At 46.2% G+C, this 23,292-nt stretch overlaps 3 protein-coding genes across 9 annotated transcripts in view; 1 reads left to right on the top strand and 2 right to left on the bottom strand.

Annotated features, from left to right (window-relative positions):
* Positions 1-473: 473 nt before the first annotated feature.
* GNG10 (G protein subunit gamma 10) lies at positions 474-4,530 on the bottom strand. Its single transcript, XM_015849842.3, has 3 exons — positions 4,385-4,530; positions 1,999-2,130; positions 474-1,424 (listed from the first exon to the last, which is right to left on the bottom strand). The coding sequence occupies exons 1-2, from the start codon at positions 4,463-4,465 to the stop codon at positions 2,005-2,007; spliced, it is 207 nt and encodes a 68-aa protein (XP_015705328.1). The 5' UTR covers positions 4,466-4,530; the 3' UTR covers positions 474-1,424; positions 1,999-2,004.
* A 1,641-nt stretch (positions 4,531-6,171) lies between these two features.
* On the bottom strand, positions 6,172-11,721 carry DNAJC25 (DnaJ heat shock protein family (Hsp40) member C25). Of its 2 annotated transcripts, none has more exons than XM_085530232.1 (4): positions 11,420-11,721; positions 10,205-10,357; positions 8,825-9,295; positions 6,172-7,137 (listed from the first exon to the last, which is right to left on the bottom strand). In XM_085530232.1, exons 1-4 carry the CDS (start codon positions 11,711-11,713, stop codon positions 7,015-7,017), a joined length of 1,041 nt encoding a protein of 346 aa, XP_085386358.1. In that variant the 5' UTR covers positions 11,714-11,721; the 3' UTR covers positions 6,172-7,014. The 2 variants fall into 2 exon arrangements, with proteins under 2 accessions (XP_085386358.1, XP_032297361.1); XM_032441470.2 differs by having other exon boundaries at positions 11,380-11,518.
* A 292-nt stretch (positions 11,722-12,013) lies between these two features.
* The window catches only part of ECPAS (Ecm29 proteasome adaptor and scaffold), a 65,038-nt gene continuing 53,759 nt past the window's right edge, over positions 12,014-23,292 (top strand). For 2 of the 6 annotated variants that reach the window (XM_085530199.1, XM_015849832.3), the window contains exons 1-2: positions 12,701-12,735; positions 21,058-21,188. Coding sequence is in view for 4 of the 6 variants with exons in the window: in XM_015849832.3 (XP_015705318.1) it covers positions 12,714-12,735; positions 21,058-21,188 (153 nt within the window). In the remaining 2 variants the exon portion in view is untranslated. Of the gene's footprint in view, positions 12,119-12,700; positions 13,023-13,224; positions 13,412-21,057; positions 21,189-23,292 lie in introns of those variants that run through there. The other 4 variants (XM_015849831.3, XM_015849830.3, XM_015849833.2 and 1 more) reach the window with 4 other exon arrangements.

Raw genomic sequence — 23,292 nt, 5'->3', positions numbered from 1 at the left:
CTTGAGGCCAACTCTTGTCTCTCTCCCCTCTCCCCTCTCTGAGATAAACATTTTGACCCCAGCCTGAGCCTCTAAGCACCTCTCTGCAAATAAGAACACCAGTATTTCCTCTGTATTTCCACAATATGTACGTGTGTCAGGTATCAAAGAAAAGCTGGTGGCCATACTCTCAACAGCCCACAGTGAAAAGGAAGCAGGAGCAGAGAAGGGCACTTAGGGAAGGACATTCACTTCTGTGCTTAGAAGTATAATTTATATTGGCAGTATTATTACTGTTGTTCCAGTGTCTCCCAGCAGGGCAGCAAGTGTGAAAACCTTTTGTTAAAACTGAACTGTTTGGAGGACATTCGCTGTACCACAGCAGTTAGCATTAATGAGAAGCCTCCCCTCCCTCTGCAAAACCTAAATGCCCCCTTCAATGTACTCGAACGAATTCACCCTCTTTTACAATTAAATAATGAAATCAAAGCCAGTAGGGAAAGGAATTTTATTTCCAAATTTTTAGAAGATTAATACAAACAATAGAAAGTAAACAAAATGGAAAACCTAGTAAAAAAAAAATAAAAAAAATCTATCCTTGTAAAAGCGTTCTATAGAAAAGTGAAGGCAAACGACCAAGTGTATTTTATTTGTGGATTCTATAGAAAAGTGAAGGCAAACAACCAAGTGTATTTTATCTGTGGAACTTGGGAATTCCGTGTGCTTCTAACCTTGGAAATCATGCACACAACTGTCTTTGGACGCTTATGTGTTTTTAGAGTGAGTTTGGTTACATTTTAAACATTTAAACATGAGGTTCCGCCCAGGCAGTGTGTTCACAAATGCAGGCTATGAGAAGCATTAAACAGTGCAGGGCCTTTGTAAGTAACGTGCCTTATGGAACAAGACGGTGCTACACGCAGTGCCAAGCAGTTTCTAACAGGTGTCATTTGTGCACCTACAAGCACTTGGGAAAAAAACAGTGTTGCTGGTTTCAGGTTTAAAGAAAACTTCCTTCTGAGAACATCTCTGGTAACACTATCAGCGTTTGCTTTTAGGTTGTAACAGTTCATTCCTCAGATGTTCTGCTTTGGAAAATACAAATAGTTATTACCGTCACTCCAGCCTAACAACCTACCAAGTTAGAAATAGGTAATTTGGTAAAGAATAATCATGTTTTTGCTTTCTAAAATGTAAACTTCCCAAGTAGTATTTGTGTAGACAAGTATACCATAGTAACAATGTCGACTTTTACCAAAAGAACCACTTACGTTAAAAAAACTACAAAAAACGTTAATAAAACAGTGAGGTATGACTTCACAAGGATGAACGGATCAATATCCACGTTTTAGCCACACAGGAGTAAGGGCACAGAGATACTTTTCTTGAGGAAAAGGCCATTGTTAGTCACATCATGCTTCAAGGCTTCTCTCTGCTGACCATCCCTGTTAAAGGAAAAAGAGTTTATTAAATGCTTTCTTCCTACTCAGGTACATTTCTTATGTAACCTATAGCACAAAAAAGCTCTGCTTCTGCATCAGCTATAACAAGAAAAAGACGATACAAAGGCTGATACAGCAAAGGGAGCTGCAGTAGGATGTGGAAGACGAAATGTATTTTTAACAAGACTCTTGCCTAAGTTATGATCTTGACCAAGACTCACACAAGTACTGCGGTTTTATCTCACTTCCCCAAGCCAGGTACATGACTGTTTTTGTTTCTGGCTTTGTCAATTACCCACGGGAAGTTTTTATTATTTTAGATGCTGATAACAAGCCCAGGGCTGCTCAAAAGCAAAAACAAACAAACAGAAACACGAAGAAAAAAAGACGGTAAAAAAGAGGCACAGTTCAGTTGCCATACCTAAAAGAAGCTGAAAACAGTTTCTAGAGCCAGCAGGAATGTGGCAAACAATTTGCTATGAAGAACTTAAAATCCAAGCAGCTCTCACAGTGCCCCTGTGTCACTGCTGGAGCTTCCAAATGAGAGCAGTGCTGGTGGTATCTGTGGTTTTGTTACCTGACTTCAGAGCAGAGCGCAGGATCTGGGCTCACGGAAGGGATTGCTCCCTGCAGGAACCCCAACCAGCAAGGCATCTTTGCAGGCGTTTTGCATGCAGTATTGCTGGAGCTCTGCAGCTGCCTGGGAGACCTGAGTAAAGAAAAAGGAAAAACAAATCTAGAGAGGAAACTAATTCATTCACAAGCATCTATTGGGCATTTCCTCTTTCAGAAACACTATCAAAAAGCTGGGGAGTTCTAAAACATCACGTAAATCAACACAGGCACTCATCTGCAGAGCTATGATGAGACGTACGTCCTGCTACACTGGTGATGAGCCAGAGCTGCATACAGGGCTGAGGTGTGAGTGGTACAGAACTCATCTTCTCTGAAAGAGACAAGGCTGTGACCTCAATATTTTCCATTCTGTTGTACAGTTTTGTATGTAGACATAGTAGTAGACTAATGTACAGTTTCAGATCATTCATGAAAAGGACTTTTACTTCCAAACTGTAAAGTTTGAGCTCTGGTGGGATTTTCATTTTGGGCCATCCAATCTGACAACACCTGGAAGTGCACCTGTAAATCTATGCTTGTTCACTGTTTTGCTGCTGCCCCATTCCTTGCCTGCTGGCTCTCCTTCGGAACGCTCATCCTGGTAACTACCGAACTCTCCAGCAGATGTTAGCACTGCAGGGAACTGTTGAGAAAAACATTTTCCCACAGCCTGACAGATCCTCTTGGGAGGAGCACAAGGAGGAACATCCGTAGCAAGGATTCCCTGCTGCTCAGCAGGCTTTGCCACTTCCCTCTCTTGGGGACAACCTCTTAATGGATGCTGCAAAGGACGATGCAGCCTCCACCCTGCCTATCCATGTTGGTCCCCTGGAATATTAATGTCCTTGCCTTAATCACAATGCCGATGCTTGAGCCCTCAGCACACTGAGTTCCAGGACAGATCTTGCTACTCTTTGCCCTGCACAACCCCCCACAGCACTCCACTCTTCCAGCTCACACAGACAGTAGAGGGATTTCTTCTATGTTTCGTCCCAGCACAGACGTGCTGTGAGCAGCAGCCTCCTGCATGCAAGACGCGTGGGGGTACTTCTTTCCTTCATGGTTTCCTCTTTCTGAAAATATTGTTCCTGTCTACTTTTTTAGCTGTCGGGGTAAACAAAATCACCACTGGAACTTGTATTGTGGGATGTATTTATAAAACTCCTTTCATATTCAGCTTCCTCCTGAAAACACATTGTGTATTCAGAGTAACCAAAACAATGTTTTCTCCTATCCCACCATCAGCTAAAGCTACAGCTGATTCATGCGGTTTCTGCCAGCCAGATGTCCCTTGCTGTTTTTATGCTCTGTATCAAGAAGCCTAGATGACATGATTCTATCATGCACAGCTTGGTTTGTTGCTGTGAAAAGGCACCAAGAGGTTCCTGGAACAACAGACCTGGAAAGAGACTGCAGTGTGCAACGCTGGGAGAAAGAGGAGATCAGACTCCCACGCACCACCACAAGAAGCTGTGGTCACTTTCAGCTTACCTGCCAGCTCACTGGTCACTAATAGCATTTAGCAGCATTAATAAATCAGTCAAGGCAACATTCAGCACTCAATGTGGTGCAGCAGACACTTTGACTTTTCAGCAGGCCAGGGCAGGAACGGTGAGAAAAGGCATCCAAAAATCATTTGTAAGCCTATAAACTTAGTCCAGCACTGTGCAAGCCAGTGTTTTGCAACTGGATGGAGGGAAATGAAGGATGCACGGAGGTGGTGAGGGCAGACGGGAGCACAACATGCACATTAATTAGACTTTTATCACTTTGTGCCCTTTGATGGATTTTGTGCATGAAAAAGAAGTCACTCCCATGAAGAACTTGTGGACTCTGCACCTGTTGGGAGCCAAGGAGGGACTGCAGGGCTGCGTTTGGATTGGAAGAGGAGAAAAGAAAACGGAAAAAGGAGAAAGAAAAAGAATTACACCGGAGCAGACGGATAACAGCGCTGCCTCACTGGCCCGTCTTTGTCTGGAAATACGCAGCAGGAGAAGGCTCATGCATGCGTAGAAAATCGCCCGTGTCCCCGAGCTGTCAGCTGGTACGGGAACACCCGGCGCGGGGCTGCGGGGAGATGTCGGGCGCGGCTCCAGCGGCGGCTGCGTGCCCGTCGGAGCAGAACTAACGCGGGGCTGCTCCATTATTCATCACGACCTCCCGCCGGGGAGAGGCGCTTACCCCGCGGGTTCGAGAGGGGCGGCGGCCCCGGTAATGGGCTCGGAGCCCCCGCAGCTCGGGCACCCTCCGAACCCCGGGCACAGAGCCCTCCGTGCACCGACAGCCGCGCCCGGCCCCGCCGAGAGCGAAGCGGGGCAGCTCCGGTACCCCCGGGCGGTCCGGCTCACCTTGATCCTCTCTACGGCGGCCTCCAGCTTCAGCTGCTCCACCAGGCGCTGCATGGTGCTCAGGCTGCCGGCCGACGACATAACGAGGGCAGGCAGGAACGGGACGGCGCGGACCGGATCGCCTCGGCACGGCACGGCTCGGCTCTGCCGGCACCAAGGGAGCCGCCCGGGGGAGGGGCCGCGGCCGCTCCGCCCCCAGCAGCCGGCCTCGGGGGATGAGCTCCGTCTTCCATCCGTGACTCTTTCCCTTCAAGATGCCATCATACCGGTCTCTGCTTCCCAGGAGCCGATAGAATGGGAACGGAGGGAAGCCGAAGGTTCAGACTGGACGTAAGGAAGCATTTCTTCGCTATAAGGGTGATCAAACATGGGAGCAGGCTTCCAGAAGAGGTGGTTACTGCCCCGTGGCTATCGATGGCCAAAGGGCATTTGGAGAATGCTCTCAGTAGCATGCTTTAACTTTTGGTTAGCCTCGAAGTGCTCGGGTAGTCTTTGAAGGTCCCTTCCAACAGAACTATTCCATTCCATTCCATTCCATTCCATTCCATTCCATTCTGTTCTGTTCTGATCTGTTCTGTTCCCCCGTTAGCCACACACTTCCACACAAAGACCTCACCACTACACACTATGGTTGCACTCTTCTCAATGTGTCTGATACTGCATCATGGACTCAATTTCAAGATAAAATAGGGCCTAAAATACATGACTAAGATGCATATACTTAGAACAAGACTCTAGGCTATAAATAAATGATCAGTGACCTCAGCTAACAAGGTGTCACTGCAACCTGACAGCCCTGTGACAGACACTTGCTTCTTCTGACCTCTGTCACAGAGATGTAAGTGGCATAGCCCAGCAAATTCTGCCCACAACCCATGAGCTTATGCCTCTGCTTAGGAAACCAGTGTGAGAGCAGCTGGACTGATGGGCTGAAACCAGCCACATGACAGCATGGGCCCTGCATCTGAGTCACAACAGCTCCACGCAGCTGTACAGGCTTGGGGCAGAGTATCCAGAAAGCTGCCCAGTAGAAAAGGACCTGAGGGTGTCAATAGATACCCAGATGAACATGTGCCAGTCTTGGCTTGAGGAGGCTGAAGGATGGAAGACCTCGTCTCTCTCTACAGATAAATGAAAATGTGATTACAGCAAGGTGGGTGTCAGTCACTATTCTCAGATAACAAGAATTGAATGTTAGGTAGTGGCATGAAGCTGAACTAGGAGAGGCTTAGACTGGATATCAGTCTGGCTGCACAGGAAGGCGGTGGAATCTCCTCTCCTGCAAATATCTGACAAGTGAGCACTGAGGAGAATGGTTTAGTTATGGAGCTCAGTAGGCTCAGGTTGATGGTTGGGCTCAGAGATCTTGAAGTTTTTTTCCAAATTAGATGGAGTCATGATTGCTTGCACACCTCTGCAGAATCAGAACTGTCTTACTTCAAAAACTGGTCTATAAGCATTTCAAAGCTGCTAGCTATTACAAGCTCTGGAAACAGCAGCAAGTTTAAGAGAGCCTTTCCCAGAACCAACCTGCACAGATACAGACCTTCATAAGACATAAGAAGAGACAGAAGCAGCCCAACCTGGTTACAAACCCTGTGTACTTTTCCCCCCAGTAAGGCTCTCGACTAGAAATGCAGAAATCACAAACTGTGGAAACTGACCTGACCTGAGTTACAGATGAAAGCAAAGGGAACTGTTGTGTTCTAAGTATGCTGATGTCTGATCAGAAGAATCAGAATGGATAGAGAATACTTCAGGTTTAAATTTAAAACAAATCCAGGATGTATATTATATAAACTTTTATTTACATAAGGCATCAAGATTGCCCTTTTAAACAAAAGGGTCGTTTTCCCTTTACCAATACTTTGGTGAAAGAAGTTTCACATTTAGTAGACTAATGTTCACTGGTACACTTGTTCTGAACAAGTAGGTACAACCTAAGGTACAAGATTAAAAACCAAACATAAGTGACTGAAGTACGCTATTTCATGAGCCACTCTGTAGAACAAAGAATTAAGGCTTGTTCGCACCATAACGGTGATCAATCATGCACCATTTATTCCCACAAAGAATAAAATTCATTTCCAATTGCAGAAGGAATAGCAAAAGAAGTAGTCTGGTATAATCCCCATATTGTCTACATCAAAAAACAATTTGGCATTTTAAAAAGTAAGTTGAAAAGTAGATGGAGGGAGGGAAGAGGAAAGTATGAGCTGGCCCTTGCTTCAGAGTCCTTAATAATGATTTCAGTTTCCAGTGTTCACTCGCATGAACCCTTCCGTTTAGAAATGAAGACCAGGACCTTCAAGGACAGATCAAGAAACAGTTTCAGAAGGACTAAAAGTACGGTTCCATTGACCACGAGTATGAAATATGCAGAGGAAATACATTATTTGAAATAATGAACTCCACATTAAGATCCCCATGTACGTAAGATAAACACATTGAGTTAAGCCTGTTTAATAATTCTGATTTATAAAAACCGTAAACCTGTACTACTTTTCGGCCTGATTTAGTAATTCCTGAGTTTTAGATCACTGCCAAACCAGCAGATAAAACTCTGAATGATGTATCAAAACGTTTTTCAGATCACTGCCGACATTAGCACACAATGTGTTCAGCAACTTTCAGTCATCAATAAAAGTCAGTCTTCCAGGTCCTTCATTTCTCATCCACCTCCGATACCTCTTCCATCGGGGATCCATGGCCATCTTCTTCTTTAACTCCTCCTCTTGTTCTTGTTTATAGACCTGAAAGACAGACAGAAGTTGTTAATAAAGCTGAAGAAAAATCTGAAGTGAACCTGAAGAGGGGTGTAAACATTAGTACTTTGGCCATCTGTCACCTTGAGTTTCAAAGAAAGCTGAAAAGCGACACAGTGAAAGACCAGGACCTACATGTGGTGTAAGAGCCGTCAGCAAGGAGCCCAGAAGCTGCAGTTGAGATGCTTTGGATTTGTGCTGACAGCAGAACTACTTCACTGCAAGGCTGTGCTGTAATCACCAACTTTACTGTGACAATATATTGAATTCTCACTCGTTCCTAAAAGGACAGTGGAAAAAACTAAATATGCAGACAGGCAGCTGTTATAATAAAAGTAACATATAAGCCATTTTCAGCCTTCAAAAGACAAGACTGAGTTTTCTAGTAAGTCTATAGTAGTGGCACAGAGAAGAACTGGTAGCATGAGAAAAATGGAACAAAGCATGATTATTTCTCCACATAAGCAACAATCAGCAGGTGTCTGGGTGCCTAAAAATATAAAAATATATATCTATCCTCTGCAGATATTGCTGAACGCACAGCCGGACAGCACTGTAAACACTGAACTTCTTAATGCATTCAAGGAATAGTTAGATATGTCCTTAGGACATCTGCTTTGACTACTAACAATACTGCATCTTCGAGCTTTCATATTGTTTTCAAGAAAACCTAACCTAATTCAGCATGTAAAGCTGATCTGATGGCTATTCCTTTCCTTATTTTAGCATCAATTCTAACATTTTCCTCTTCAAATTTCTAAACTCATCCAGTTCTGACTGCTTTCAAGGAGATATTCCCTTTGGTGCCCCTCATCTTCTGATCATCTTTTCTTGGAGAAGGCAGAGCTGCAGCAGCATCTCTTGGGCAGGCCAAATTCTCCTCCTCAGTTTCACTTCTGGAAACTTCCTACCCAGATGGCCTGCAGATGAGCTTCAGAACAACAATAAGTGTGCTTTGTCAATCTGCCACCTCCTGGCATCCCAAGTTGTCTGGAATGCAGATTTCATGCTGGGGCTCATGTTCTTTCATTGCTCTCACTGAAAGCCTATGAAAAATTGTGTATTTGCTGTTTAGTAACTGTCTGTCCTAGGAAAAAAGCAGCAGTTATACCTCGTAATATTTCATATACCGTTTTTAGTTAAGCAGGAACACAGCACAGGAAGAACAGCCTCAGACTCAGTGGAAGCAAAAGAATAGTTACAAAAGGAATAGTTAAGAAAATAAAGCTAGGAATTCGTGGCTTGGGAGACTACTAAACCAGGAGTTTCAGGTGATCCAGGTAGACTTCATTACAAAATGATTATTGTTTGGAGAACCATGGTCTTTAACATACTGCAAGAACTTAGTCATATCACACTGTCACAGTACAGCCTGTCATCAGATCCAACTGATCTTGTATTCACAGACTGGCTGACTATCACTGGTGGATGAGACCCCTAAGCAAGTGGATCCCTTCTTTTACCCATGGGCATGGTCAGGAGCTGCTGCAACTGGACATAAGATGTTGAAAAAAACAAACCAAGTGCTTCTCTAACCATTTCAGATGTAGACAGCAACACCTAGAATTGAAGCATCACTTCCCACATCACTGTTCCAAAGACCTCTGCAAGGTACCTGCTCTTACTCAGGGAATGGTGCATAACCAACGTTACCTTTTCCTCCCCAGCCACTCACCTCATAGTTTTCTCGTATCCACAGCTGCCGTTCAAGAAAGGTCTCTTTCTGATGATCTTCTAGACTGTCAAACTGAGACTGAGACATCTTCATGTATCTCCGTATGATATACAGCTTCTCTTCCACACCATATTCTTGCCCTTTGATAGTGAAACAATAAATCCACCAGCAGTACCAAATAACATACTTGCACAAGTAGAAAGGAGCAAGAAGGATCTGAAACAGAAGGATATCATATATCTTGGGCTTCTGATAACCGCCTTTTATATCTATTTTATTTTTAATAATGTCTTTGATGATTTCTTCCTCTTCTTCACGAATTTCTTCCTTAGACCTCCTGTTCTTGCCTTTTTCTCTGGTCTTGTTGAGTAATCCTTGTTGCTTGGCAATCTCAGTAGCTTGTATACGGTATTTTGGCACTGTAGCTAGATAGTTGATAGCTTCATTGTAACTACTCCACCAGCTGAAGAACTGTAATTTAAGAATAATAAAAGCAATAAAAGCCATGTTTTTTATATGGACACATTCCTATTTGAAGCTTTGACAGAATTAGATATGCTGCTGTATATCTTTAACCACAATTATATTACAGCAAAGGTGAAAACTGAAGGCAACAGCACAGCTTCTGTAATAATACAGAGCCTGTAATAATTCCTCTAAACTTGGTAAGGCATCTGGGAAACAGACATAACTATGTATACTGCTGCATGACATGCATGGCATACGTATGTGTGATGCATGTGTATCACACAGTGACAAAAAAGCTCAAGCAGTGTGTAAAGAAAGGCACTGCTCACATTGGGTTTGCTCATGGGAAGATGGTCTGGCACATGAACATCTCGTTATAAAATTATTACTCAATTTCCAGTTAATTAACCATGGCTTAAGTATGCAAATCTCATTAGTTGGATGGGATTGACTTTACAAGATTCAATACCTCACCAATTCTCCAGCTACCCTCTGAATTTCAACAGGGCAAATAAAAAAAGTAACAGAAATAGCGTTTGAGATGAATATGTCATTTTGTGCCTTCTTTTCTTTAAACAGGCAGCATGCTCACTTGTGTGACAGGCACACTCTTTACAACCTTAACAAAAGAATCAGAAACACCAGAGAGCAAGAGAAAGGCACATCAGTTAGTGTTTATTAGTTTATAAATTAGTTAAATTTATTTAGTTATTAGTTTATCAATTAGTTAAATTGGGGTAAAACTGTATTTATCCACCTGGGAGGTGACCTGCAGGCAAGGTGAGTGCTCCCACTTAAAGCCAAAATAAGCAATAGAGGTGAAATGAAGGCTGGTGTGCTCCAAGACCTGCAGATACACCTCTTCCATATCAGAAATTCACTGAACATTGCCACATGAAGGTGAGATCTCACCTGAAACACGGAGATGGCACACACTGTCACCAGGATCACTATCCGGACATCCACTTTAGGAGCCAGTCTCCTGCTGTAGTAGTGATAATAGTGTCTGTAATACTCTTCAGGATGATCCAGCATGTAATCATAATCTTTACGTGTTTCTTCATCCTGTAGAATCAGAGATGACAAGCATGTGTAGGTTCAGATGGCTGCTATCACTCACTCCGTTACCTTTGTGTTTTACATCTCATAAAGGACTGCGCTGTTATAAAGCTTGCAAAAGCACAGCCATGAAGCACTGAGGACATTCTTTAGTCTTTTTCCTATATACTAAATTAATGCGTTCTTACTCTCATCCACCCACACAAACCTGATGTATGCAGGCTTAAATATGCAAGTATAGACTATAAGATGACTTGATTTAATACTGAAATAAAGACAGGCAACTGAAATTCATGTAATCCGTGAATCTATTTTCTGAACTAGATACCAGGTGAGCTGGAGCAGACAGACATTGTTCAGGGGATTTCCAGATGAACCAACTACCAAAGCACTGTTTTCCAAATCTTTTAGGATTTGCTTAGGGGGCCAAGGAACCTGCCTAGTGTTAAAACCCCGTGGTTCTCATTTTCTGGAGCTATCTCATTTTGAAACACGCAGTTATGAGATAGGAAATCTAACTTGTCAGCACTAACTGCATTCCTTCCCTACTCCCTTGAAAAGTTCTTTTCCCCATAGGCCTTCAAGCATCTGCAGGTTTCCATCTCCCATTCCTTAGCTGCACTGTGGCCAGCCCACACATTTTCATGTGTGAATTTTCATGCCTGGATTTGCTTACAGGTCTCATACGCCGTTAATTTGCTGCTCACTGACGCTTTTTTTGCTTAAAGACACGGCTAAGCCTAACTTCAGTGGGGCTCCCAAGGGCAGGCCGTCCTCCCCCACGTTCCTGGGCTATCGCAAACACACTGGCGGCGTTTTTCCTCCCTCGGCTGAGCCCACACAAAGGATCGCGCTGCCGACAAAGCGCAGTGTGATGCAGAACGCAGACTCGCCCCATCCCGCGATCGGAGCCGCTCGGTGTCACGGCGGCACAGCGCAATGAACGCGGAGCCCGCTCCGCCTCCGGGGCCGCCTCCTCCCGCCCGAGGAGGGCCCCGCTCCCGCCCGGGCCCCGCGCTGTCTCTTACCGGAGCGGCTCCGGCCGCGGTGGCGGTCCCGCTCTCTCACCTTGAGGGTCTCGTAGGCGGTGGCGATGAGCAGGAACTTCTCGTGCGCCTCCTGCGAGCCGCCCGCAGCGGCCGGGTCCCCGCGGTAGCGGTCGGGGTGGTACTGACGAGCCAGCTGCCGGTAGGCGCGGGCGATCTCGGCCTTGCTGGCCTGCCGGCCGACGCCCAGCACCTCGTAGCACACTTGCCGCCCGCAGTACAGCCCCTCGATCAGGCCCCGCGCCGGGCGAGGCAGCAGCAGCGCGGCCCACAGCCACAGGCACAGCAGCCAGCGCCGGCCAAAGGACGCCGCCATCTCGGTGCGACCCGCCGCCCGCCGAGCCTGCGCAGTGCTGCAGGGCCGGGAGGGGCGGGGAGGGAAGGGAGACGAGTGGGGAGAGGAGAGGGGCGCGATGGAGGCATGGCACCGCCGCCCTGAGCTCAGGGGATGGTCCAATGTACATTGCTGCCGCCCTGAGCTCCGGGGATGGACATTGCTGCCGCCCCTCGGGCCTGCGTGCGCCGCCGGACGGTTAGCTGTGCATCGCCTCGCCGGCCTCCGAGAGGGGCTCTCGGCACCGCCGCTCCTCCTGCCCGTGCCACGTCTGCTGGCCTCCCTGTCTCCTCACGCCTCCCTGTGCTCTTCCCGGCTCCTTGTAGCTCATCCCCGCTCGCTCGTCCATCCCAGGAGGAATGGAGGGCTACAAAAGGGCGCCCTATGGTGAGGAGGGGCTGAGTGAGCCGGGTCTGATCGGCCTGGGGAAGACCCAGAGGGGATCTTAGTGCTGCTCCGGGGCGGGCGTTAAAGGGACGGAGCCAGGTGCTTTTCGACAGTGACAGGGAAAGACATGGCAGCTCCAATGGAGGAAGAGCTGTGCTGTTAAGAGCTGTGCTGTTAGGAGCTGTGCCGTTAAGAGCTGTGCTGTCCAGGTGACAGAGCTCCGCCACGGGCTGCCCAGAGGTTGTGCGGTCTCCCCCGGCTCTAATTAGGACGGGGAGTAGCTCACGGCAGTACCGCTGTGCCCCGAAGCTCCTTTAGGAGCACGGACCCCATCCCCGTTTTAGGCTCGCGTTCTCAGCCCGCCCGGCGCCACGCGTCACGAAGGGACACGACAAGGCTCCCAGCCGTGACGAGCCGAGCTTGGGGCCGGCCCCAGCCCTGCTCCCCTCGGCCAGGTCCCGCCTCGGGCCGCTGTCCGTGCCGTGCAGGCTCTGGGCGGGGCCGTGAGGAGCCGCTGGGGGTGGAGGCTCCGCCGGCCGCCCCGCCCCGCAGCGCTGAACCTCCCCCGCCCCTGTGGTGCGCGCATACGGCCGGCATGGAGGGCAGCATGGACTCGGGTCAGCGTGATGGCGGAGCGGGCGGGGCGGCGGGGCGATGGCTCAGCTCTTTCTAAATATAAAGGGAGGGCGGCGCGGGGCCCGTCCGTCCCTCGTGGTGGTTGCGTCGGGGCGGGGGAGGAGACGGGAGCGGCCCGGTGCCGCCCGGAGCTGCGGAGAGAGGGGCGGGAGCGGCCTCGCGGCGGCCGGGCTGAGCGCCGCGCTTCAACCCGCCCGCCCTCCGCCTTCCTGCCTGCCTTTCCTCCCGGCCGCCAACATGGCTGCGGCCAACGCGCAGGACGAGCTGAGTGAGTGGCGGCGGGCAGCGCGCCGGGCCCGGTCACCGCCATAGCGGGGCGAGGGGCCGCGGGACGGGGAGGGAGGAAGGCAGGCGTGCGGCCGGATGGGAAATGTAGTCGGGGGCGGCGGCCTGGCCTGCCCCGCCGGCTGTGTGTGTGTGTGTGTGTGTGTGACCTTGCGGGGCTGCTCTGCTGGAGCACACTTAACTTGGAGAGCACGGTGTTATTTCCCGTGGTCTGTAGAGCTCTTCCCGGTTAGGATTAATTAATAGGCAGCGTATGACTCAGCTGAGCGAAAGGTGGCTCTGGAATGATACCAGCTGCCAGAGGTGAAGGGCAGGAGCGGCGCTTGCAGCGTGTCGGTGCTGTCGATGCCGTTGCGATTTTTCCCGTGGAAGGTGCTGTCTTTGTTCTGCTCTTTGTTAGCGGAGCGGGGCTGGGTGGCACACGGATGCGCTTTATGTAACCGCGGGGCCTCGTGGCGGGGTGCAGATCGTCGGGTTACACCGAGCCTTGGGTTGGACGACACGAATGCCAGGCTATTTATTCCGTCGACAACTGGGAAAAGCTGCGATCGCGACAGGCCTGGCTGCAGTCGGTGCGGTTCCTGCCCGCACCTCCGCCGGTTCTGTCCGTGCAGCGTTTCTATCTTCCCAGCCCCGGAGCTGACACTGCACAAACCAGTCCTGAGCTGCGGATCAGCTCCTCCACAGCTCTTTGTGTTAAACCGCTCTGAATGTCTTCACAGTGAGACCTGTGTCAAAAACTGCGTGGGGTTGTCGTTGCTGCTCTGCTGTATCCCCAGAGTGGAGCAGATTTTACCCAATTTGAAGCTTTGTTACAGACTGTGTTTGGTCCAGTGGGGAAGGAGAGTGTGTTGTTTCTTTGATTGTATTTTCCCTGGTACTTCACCTGTCACTGTCGTCTTACTTAAATTCCTCTTTCTCCATTCACTTGTATTCTCAAGGCAAAGGAGGAGTGGGAAACTGAACCAACCTCTCTTTAGATGCACTTAAATAGTAGAAGTTTAGCATACGTAGAAGGAAATCTGTTTGTTTATAGAACGATGGTATGTCCCAAAAAAACAGGCATAATTATTACTAGCTTTAGATTTGACAGTCACTTTTCCTTTTATATGTATTTAGCTCTATAGTGCCAGCAGAACACAAAATTCTTTGCTTAGACTACATATGTGGGTGCTGACTGAGAGATCAAGTTAATTGAAAGCAGCGTCAGAATGAAGGTTAAAAATCAGTGCAAAGCCATTAAACTGATCCTGAAACTGTAAGAGTTCAGATGCAAAAGTGAGCATTTAATTTTGAGTAGTTGCCATGGGAGGCCTAAGCCTGGCGTATGGCAGGTATGTGGAACTTGGAAAGCTATTCAATCTTCTGTTTTAAAAATAATAATAATTAAAAAAAATCCATAATATGGAAGAACAGGATGGGAAAAAGGATATAATCCCCACCGCCCTGAGGCCTTCCCACTCCTTTCCACTCAAACCTTTAGAACAATGCAGTGATTAGCCCAATTCTACAAATGCTCCTGTAAGTGGTTTGCCTTTGGGCATATAATGGGTTACTGGTAGAGCCAGGAATAGCACCAGCAAATCCTGACTCACTGTTTGCTGCTATAATCGTACAGGGTATATTTTCTCCCAGAGTCTAATACCATTTCAACTAGAACTTGTCATCTGTTCTAGTAGTAGCACAGTGGGCAAGAACCAGTTTGATTCCCCAGGTCGATCCTTCTGCATGGAGAATAGCACTGAAACAGTTGCTTTGCTCTGGAGGGACTGAAAGATGCTGGAGCTTTTGCAGAAGCAGATGTTAGTCCCTAAACCTGCATGTCTTCCAGGCAGACACACCCCTGTGTCCCCTCTGGGGAAGGTGCTGGGGTCTCCATTGCACTGTTTTGGTTCTACTGAACCTGAGTAACTCAGGCTTTTTGTTTGCTGTTCTGAAACAAAGTACAGGAAGTGCTTTATTGTGCCAGTCCCACGATGTGTCAAAGAGACTTATTTTCCCCCCCCCCCAGGAACGTGAAGATAGGTTCCAGCTTTATGCACAGCACATTTTTCTACTCTTCTTTGTTTTGCAGAGGACCCAAGACTCTCCCCTAGGTTCCTAGATAGTTAAATTGTTCCTAGGATAGTTAAATACCAAGACATGTCCTAGTCTTGGTAGCATACAAGTTGGAGTCATTAGCATCACTCCCTTGTCAAGCTTCTATGCTGCATGCTGTCTTGTGTTTTGGATTCTGTTTGTTTGCTTTTTGCAAGAGGTCTGGATTTGAGCCCCAAATTCTTGTAATTTTAAATAAAACCTGGAGGGGAAAAAAAAACACGGGGAAAAAAAAAAAAAACCAGAAGCAAAACATACATTTTCTCACGAATAGGTAACTGCATTGCCATGGTAACTTGAGGATTTCAAATTCCAAGTACAGTGTGTCAGTGGGAGCAAATTGGACACTGCTGCTGTAAGCAGGGAAACAAAGATTCATCTTCTTGTCCTGCCACTTTATTTCCTGCGTATGGTAAAAGAGAAGGTCTCTTCCTACACAGTGCCTATTGTTAAATTCTGCTTGTGTTCTTCCTTTTGTAGACGTGTTTTCTTCAAGAAAACCCCCATAAAAAATAAATTGAATGCTTTGTGGAAATGCTGCAGAGCCTTTAGGAAATGAGTTGTGACTATGCCAGAATACACGAGTAGCTATTACAAATTTTGAGTGAACTTACTGGTATGAGCTTCAAAAATAAAATGCTGGTATTCATCCTTCTACTTGTGCAGTAAGTTCATTCTCTGCTGTTTATTTTAATCCTGAGTGAAAGGTCATTGTCATAGCTGTGGCATGCGTAATGTTTTGAAGACTTCCTATTTAACTAGGCGTTATTTCTCCTGTGTTTGCTAATGCAGTGGGCAAGTCTGACCAGGACCACAGTTGGCTCCACCGCCATAACCAGACTGTGGGCAGTGTAGGGATCATCTTTCTTTAAAGAAGTATCTTGTAGCTTTCATGTTCATAGCTAAAGGGAAACTTGATAAAGTATGCTAAAAACAATGGAACCAGAGCTGCGCAGAATGACGGTAATTAATTCATTTTATTTGGATTGTTCCTTCCAAAGCTCACTGTGGACTGCGTGCACCCTTCTCTTTTCCATTGGCATGAGGGTGCTGAAGTGCAAGCTTGTTCTTAGAGTGATTTATTTAAAGCCTGGCATATCTGGGCACTGGGGTTTCCAGTTGAGTTTACACTGATGCCTGCTACTTGTGCTCCTTTCTCTCTTTCATTTTGACTTTCTCAACATTTTTTGTTGTTTTTTTTTTTCCTCATAAATTCTTTGATCTGTTATGAGTTGGTCTGTGCCCTCTGACAGTGAGGTCTTCCCCCATCATCATATTCAGCAGACTTGCCTTGAGTTGATGATGTAAGTAATTTATACAGGTATGATAATTAGTGAATGCAGGGGATGTTAGAGGTGGCAACAAATTGCATGGTGCTGTTGCCATCCTGAATTTGAGATGAGAACTCACTGTGACATTTAGGAAGGAGATGCCACTGCACAATCCCAGATAGCTGAAATACCAACTTCTTAGATGGGGTTATTGCTCTCCTTTATCAAATGTCATGTCCATTACTTGCTCCTTTCTCTGCTTCTAACAACTTGCAGATTATCTTTGTTGACCATTCTAATTAACTTGTGAAAAGAGAAATTGCAGGAAGGGATGTTAGATGGGCTGCATGCTGTGCTTGGTTTGGGCTAGCTGTGGTGAAGGCTGGGATACTAGAGGTTCTCTCATGTGAAATATAGTGCTGTTACTGTCAGATTGCAGTAAGATTGCTGCAGCACTTAATTTTAATTGCTTTGGGTTACTCAAAGTGTTATTGTGCCATCTTCTGTGCTGTGTAGCAAAGCAAGTTAGACATCCTTGCTTTAATTATTTTTATTGTAATAAAACCACATGATCTCCCTCCTTGAAACTACAACCCTGCAGATTTACAGTACTAGATAGGGGGCATAAAACTGGACAGGTCTACGATACTTAGACTGCAACCCAACCCCATCTGCTTTCTTCCCCCTTCCCCATCCCACATGGAGCCATTTGTTCACCAGAACTTCTGCTCTGCTGTCAGCACCAACAGCATGAGAGGTGGGCTTGCTCAGTACGGTGAAAGCTGGGAACTGCATGGTTGATGTGTATGAGATTTATAGCTCTACGGGCGTGCTCCTTCTTTGTTTCCCTGTACTGCTGCTATGGATACAGCCTGCAATGGAGCACAGGAGTGTGACTTGCTTGCAAGCTGACAAACCCCTCTCTGGTTTCCTACCTGCAGCCAGGCTCCTCAAATCTTTGGAATGGCTTTGTCATCCCTGCATCTGGGGCAAGGAAAAATGGTCGCAGCATTACTGCTCAACAACTAGACAGAAGAGAGAGAGAAAAGTAGTCAACTTGTTTCATGGATTCTCTTTGCCACCCTGCTTTTCTCCCTTCAGCTTCTCCTTTTCTCTTACTGCAGTTTTGGTTTCTTCTTACATCAACTGAGAAATATGAGAAGCTGGAAGTTGTGTAAATGCTTGTAGTTCACAGGAGCCATAGGAATCACAGGATCATAGGAGTTGGAAAGGACTCCTGGAGGTCCCTTGGCTCAGCCCCCTGCTAAAGCAGATTCTAGCAGGGTGCAGAAGGCGGCATCCAGGCAGGTCTGTGAATATCTCCAAAGGAGACTCCATGGCCCCTCTGGGCAGCCTGTTCCAGTGCTTTGTCAGCCTCACGGTAAAAAAGTTCTTCCTCATGTTCAGAAGGAACTTCCTATGTTTGCGCCCATTGCCTCTTGTCATGTCACTGGGCATCACCAAAAAGAGCTGGGCCCCAACCTCTTGACACCTGATAATCTGATGATTGCACTGATTGCTTGAGCTGCTTCTCCTGCATGGAATGTCCCAAGCAGCTTCTGAGCACATTCTGTGTCCTTAGACATCCTGGAGGTATTCCAGTAAGTGAAATACAACACAAAAAGGAAGTTGAAAAGGGAAAATTTGGTAGGATTTAGAAAAAAAAAATAATAAATATCTTAAAATTGTTGACTAGCTGGCAGGCTCAATGCTCCGTGGAATCTGAAACAACGGATCAACTTGCAAGTTTGCATTGTGAGTGCTGCAGAGTTTTGACTTGTAATCTCCCTGATGCTAAAATTTCACGTTTCAGTCTTTTTGGGTGCTTGTCATTTGCTGAGCAGAAAATAAAATGTTGGAGGTGTTTAATCTGCAGCTGGCAGAGGAGGGATGACTGTATAAGGACTCGGCACATGGATGGAACAGATTTAAACAACAGAAAATAGGACAGTGGAACTGTTCTGCAGCTACATCAAGGGCGATTTCCTGGCTAGAGCTTTTGTATTTGAGCATCCTTTATGTTCTTTCACATCCAGCAGTGCACATTCACCCGGTCCTTTCCTGCAGCCACACTTTGTTTTTTACCTCACAGCTTGCACAGTGATCCTTCTCCACTGAAGGCAAGTTCTCCCTGTCACTCTCTAATCTTGGCTTCTAACAGATCACTGCAGGTTAGTCTTTAGGGCAGTAGTTTTGTCCTGCAGGATGCACTAAGGCCTGTAATCCCTTAACGCATCGGATTTCCTTGCTGCCTGCAGGGAGGCCCCCAGTGCTGTGTTCCAGTGCCCAGCCTGGCTGTCAGAGCAGCACTGTTCTGGGTGGGTCTGGCTTTTCTGCTGGTATAGCTGTCGGGCCAGCTCTACATTCCCACAGCATTGGCTCCTCCATCCCCTATACAAAGACAGATAGTTCTCAGCCCATGTACTTGAGTTTCTGACAGAAGAACTTAGTCTCATCCATCTCCTTGAAGTGATCTTCTGCTAGTTCAGTGAGAAAATCGATGTTTTATGCTTTTCTTATATTGGCCTCGAAGGAGTTGCAACTTCTTCCTTTTTGTGTAAGCTAATTTCCTTATTGTTTTCCTTCCTTGTTTTGGTCAGGAGTGCTTCTATTTAAGATTTGTTACAAAACTCCAGCAACTTCACAGAGCGATAGTAGGATCTTTATGTTTTAAGTTGCAGCAATATACCTGTGTTTTGTAGTTGCAATCTTTTTCCTATTGATGATAATGTTGTCATTTATTTATTCGGTTGGGGGAGAAAATTAACAAATTGTAACAAGTCAGCAGCTAATGGAGACAAATTTTGTGCAGCATTTTAAAGATTTTCTGTATCTGTGTGGCTTAAAAAAAACATGTTCGTGGACAGAACAGGTGGATCCGTGTCAAGATGTCCTATAAATTCTCACGCTGGTATCAAATTTTGAGCGGCGTTTTCAAGCTTTTTAAGAACTTTTTTAACTTGTTCTTTGCGCTTCTTAGGTGTGCAGCCTGTTAATTAATCCACAGCTGCTGTGGTGTGACTTGTCCCAAAGCTTATGCCATGTGCTTTGCCTTGACTTTGTTTTTTTAATTGCTGTGGCACGAACTGTAATCTTCATTGGGTCCTGCTCTATCTGGTTGCTTTGTTCTGTTTGCACAGCATCTACAACAGTGGGGTCCCCAGGCATGACAAGAACCATAAATTAAACAAGAAGAAGAAGAATAAGTGGCTGCTAAATCTTTTGTGCTCTGTAATTATTTAGTAGAGATATGGGATGTCGTGGTCTGAATGCAGATCACAGCACACTTCTAGAAGTTAGCAGCTCTACAGCTGCACAGCTTTGCTCTGAAAGCAGAAAGTGCAGAAGGTGGGTTAGAGGTGCTAACCTTTCATACCACCTTTTGGACATGTTTTGGTTTTTATCTGAAACAAAATATTAAGCAATATCACGGGAATTTTAATTGCTTCTGTCTATAATAGGAGTCCTTTGTACGTAATTGTGGAGGCCAGTACAGGGAGCAATTGGGCTGGTTTACTCTGTTAGTGTTAAAATTAGAAGGTGTGTGTCTCGCTCCAATTTAGGAGTGAGGCAAAGGTTCTTTTGATAATGTTATGCCCGGCGTGAGATTAAGAAGAAGAACATTCAAATGTTGATCCGACCAGTTTATTGGAAATGATAGACAATTGAGGGGATGGGGAAGGGAGAGCGACGAATGCCAAAATTAGGGTGATGGGGAAGGGAAAGTAGGCGATAGAAAAAGGTAGAAAAGAGCAAGAATTACGTTAAAGCGGGGAATAGTCACCTCCTGGAAGCAGCAGCGTCCCGTAGCACGTTGTTAACGTTGGTCCGGGGCAAAATAAGCGTAGGGGAGAGCAGCAGCGAAGTAGCAGGCCGCAGATCGATGAAACGCAGAGAAGACGGTCAGAGTAGCGAGGTCTCAGGAAGTGGAGTCTCGGGCAGCGAGGTCCCTCGGAGCAGAGTCTCGAGCAGCAATCCCAGAAGAGATAATAGGCAGCAGTAGGACAACGGTGGAGGAATCTGAGGTCAGATACCTAGATGCCTACAAAGGTTCTTCAGCATACAGGCATCTTCTTCAGCATGCAGGCGCTCGCGTAGAGAGGCATCTGATGACAGAAAACCTCCTTGTTTCCGTAGTGAGGCATCAGGTGTCAGAAAACCTCCAAATTCGGGGTTTGTCCGTGCCCTTTTTATCCTTCTTTCCAGCCTTCGAGACATTTCGGGACGACTCGGGTTAGCGTCCTGTGATTTTCCTCAGAGATGTCAATCTTCCTTGAGATAGGCCAACACAAAAGACCACTTAAGGGCCATTGATCAGTATCTTATCTCCCTTTCGTAGCTCCCGGACTTGTCCATCTCCTAAACAAAGGGATTTCTCGAACCTTGGTTCCTGTGTGTCTCAGTCCTGGAACCTTGGCCAGGACTTGCCTGAACTTGTCCATTTCAGCAAACTTTGAGACAGTAATGTAAAAAGCATGGCTTCTTACAGTGTGTCTGCTCTTTGTGTTGCTGAGACAAAGGTATTTGTGTGTAGCATCTCTTCTGAACTCACTAAGGGATTTTCAGGAAAAAAAAAATACATAAATCATGCTGCTGTAATTTTGAGTCCTGTTGATTTATTTTTCCCCTCTTATTTTCTTCAAATTGCAGATCAACTTGAACGAGTGTTTTTGCGTCTCGGCCATGCAGAAACAGACGAGCAGTTGCAGAATATTATTTCCAAATTCCTACCCCCTGTTCTCCTCAAGCTGTCCAGCACTCAGGAAGGAGTTCGTAAAAAGGTAAGGGCGCCTACCCTACTGGAACATTGTTCTCATCAGGCAGCAGGAAATGCCTTCCTGTGGCATTAAGATACTCTTTGGTGCTCTTTGTGAAGGGATCAACTCTTTCAGGAAATGATACCATGAGCCTGATAGGGAGAAAGAAAATAGTCATTGCCTGCATCAGCAAGGTGTTTTGTATGTGTGATTTTTGCTCGTATAGACTGTATTTGTTTCTGCTTGAAGCCAGCTTGCTGTGAGTTAGCCTGAAACAAAGACTTCCTGTCACAGAGACATCTGCCACAGCTTCCAGGATAGAGCTGTTGTATATCCACCTCGCTAATAGTGCGTGTGGAGCAAGCCTCCTTCTCTGTGCAAAATGCCTTATGGGTCTTTTTCACTGCTTGACAGCAGTAGAAGAAGCAAGGGCCAAATCATTTTGAAGGTATAACCTAATGTCAGTTTGAAGGAATTCATTTCCTTAATGCAGAAGACTGCTTTGTTGCAGAGTTCATTCAGATATGCGTTCAGTACTACCTGCAAAATGGTTTGGCCCTTTCCTACTTCGACGTGAATTAGAGAGAGGAACAAATGTTTTATAGTTAGAATTGAATATATACCTAAGGAATTCAGTTCTTGCCTTAGATTATGTAACAAAAACTCATCTCCACATCCATGAAACAGCTCTGGAGCACAATAGAAAAGGGAGGAACCTGTGTGCCACTTTGTCCCACTTATCCCCAGGTGCAATTGTAGCAGTCACTGGTCTTTAAGCTTGTGGAGCTCTGTTGTCCTTGAGCACAGAGATATATTGGCAGGTGGAAACCCAAATTATGGACTCAGATGAAGGGATGCTGTGCAGATCATTCTCATGGCCGCTCTAAGAGAGTCTCAACTCTGCTGTTAAGTCCTGAAACCCTTCAGAATGAGCCAATATAAAAACGCTATTTAAAATGAAGTATTACTGCCTAGTGGTAATGCACGCAAGGAGATGCAGAGGAAGAACATTTTGGGACTTCTCAAGCCTAACTTTGTGATGTATAATGGAGGAACCAAAGGTGGAGAAAAGGATGGACCTAGTGATTTAGGGAAGAGTAATTGTGAGAAATTGGAGGGATGAGTGAATAAAAAGGATAGTGATGTATAAACAATTCATGATCATTATGCTTGTATGGCCTTGTCTTGAACCTTATCAGCACGGTCTGTCCTATACTCTTGTTAATTTTCATTTTTAGCTGGTTTTTGAATGAGGCATTTTTGTTTTGGTGTCAGAGGGAACTCGTCTCTATGCCAGCAGATGGAGAGACAGGGTCTCTTAAGAATGAGGCTGTTGGAAAGCTGGCTCTTGGTGGGACCAAGGGAGTTTGTCAATTGCTGGAGAGATGCAAGGATATGGGGATCTCTTGGTGTGAGACTCACTTAATAGTGTGGCCCTCTTAAGGATAATATCTTGCTGGTTTTACTGATGGACACCAGCAGGGTCTCCTGGAGCTGAGAGTGTGGTGACTTTATCTCTGGGGCCAAGATCATGAGGAGTCCCCTGTCGTAGGAACTAGTGGATACCTGACCTATGCAGTGTGTGCATGTGATGGTCTGTTGCTGCACCTTTGATGGCTTATATGTCCAGGTGCCAGCTTCTGGGCAGAGCCAAGCTTCAGGAGGGGCCCATGTTGTACATGGGTATGTACATCTTCCTACTATCAGACCTGTATCTTGAGCTGCTACGGTGTACTGAAGTATTGTGAAATAGCAGTTGTGTGGTCGTATAGAAGTGGTGTTAAACTTTGCGTTAAAGGCAAGAGAGACCTGACCTGGATTCTGACAGAGGAACACCTGCTTGTGTTTACTGTTATGCCAGGAGGATTTGACCAGAAAGGCAGTTGAATATAAGAGGTCCGAGCAGCTAATAGGCTCTGCACAAAAGATGGACCTAACAGTGATAACATGACAGGGGTTTGAGGGATATGAAACCATTCTACTGTGCTGATAGACATATTCAGTCTCAGAAGTAGTGTTCTTCTGACTATACAGATATCATGTACTCTTGAAACTATGCTAATGAAATTTCTTAGAATGTTTTAATTAGGTGTTTTCCATAGGATCACATATTGGTTTATGTCTGAAG

Source organism: Coturnix japonica, chromosome Z, assembly GCF_054131305.1.
Source record: "Coturnix japonica strain WE chromosome Z, WE-NBRP24, whole genome shotgun sequence".
NCBI classification, from domain to species: Eukaryota; Metazoa; Chordata; class Aves; order Galliformes; family Phasianidae; genus Coturnix; species Coturnix japonica.
This window is presented reverse-complemented; position numbering and strand designations above follow the sequence as displayed.

Bases quoted from the DNA above. Each gene is read 5' to 3' on its own strand.
- DNAJC25 (XM_085530232.1), bottom strand. From the start codon at position 11,713: ATGGCGGCGTCCTTTGGCCGGCGCTGGCTGCTGTGCCTGTGGCTGTGG. The intron at 9,296-10,204 runs GTGAGATCTCAC...CTTAAATTACAG, and splicing joins GTGCCATCTCCGTGTTTCAG to TTCTTCAGCTGGTGGAGTAG. The intron at 7,138-8,824 runs GTGAGTGGCTGG...TCTGTCTTTCAG, and splicing joins GGATACGAGAAAACTATGAG to GTCTATAAACAAGAACAAGA.
- GNG10 (XM_015849842.3), bottom strand. From the start codon at position 4,465: ATGTCGTCGGCCGGCAGCCTGAGCACCATGCAGCGCCTGGTGGAGCAG. The intron at 2,131-4,384 runs GTGAGCCGGACC...TTCTTTACTCAG, and splicing joins CCGCCGTAGAGAGGATCAAG to GTCTCCCAGGCAGCTGCAGA.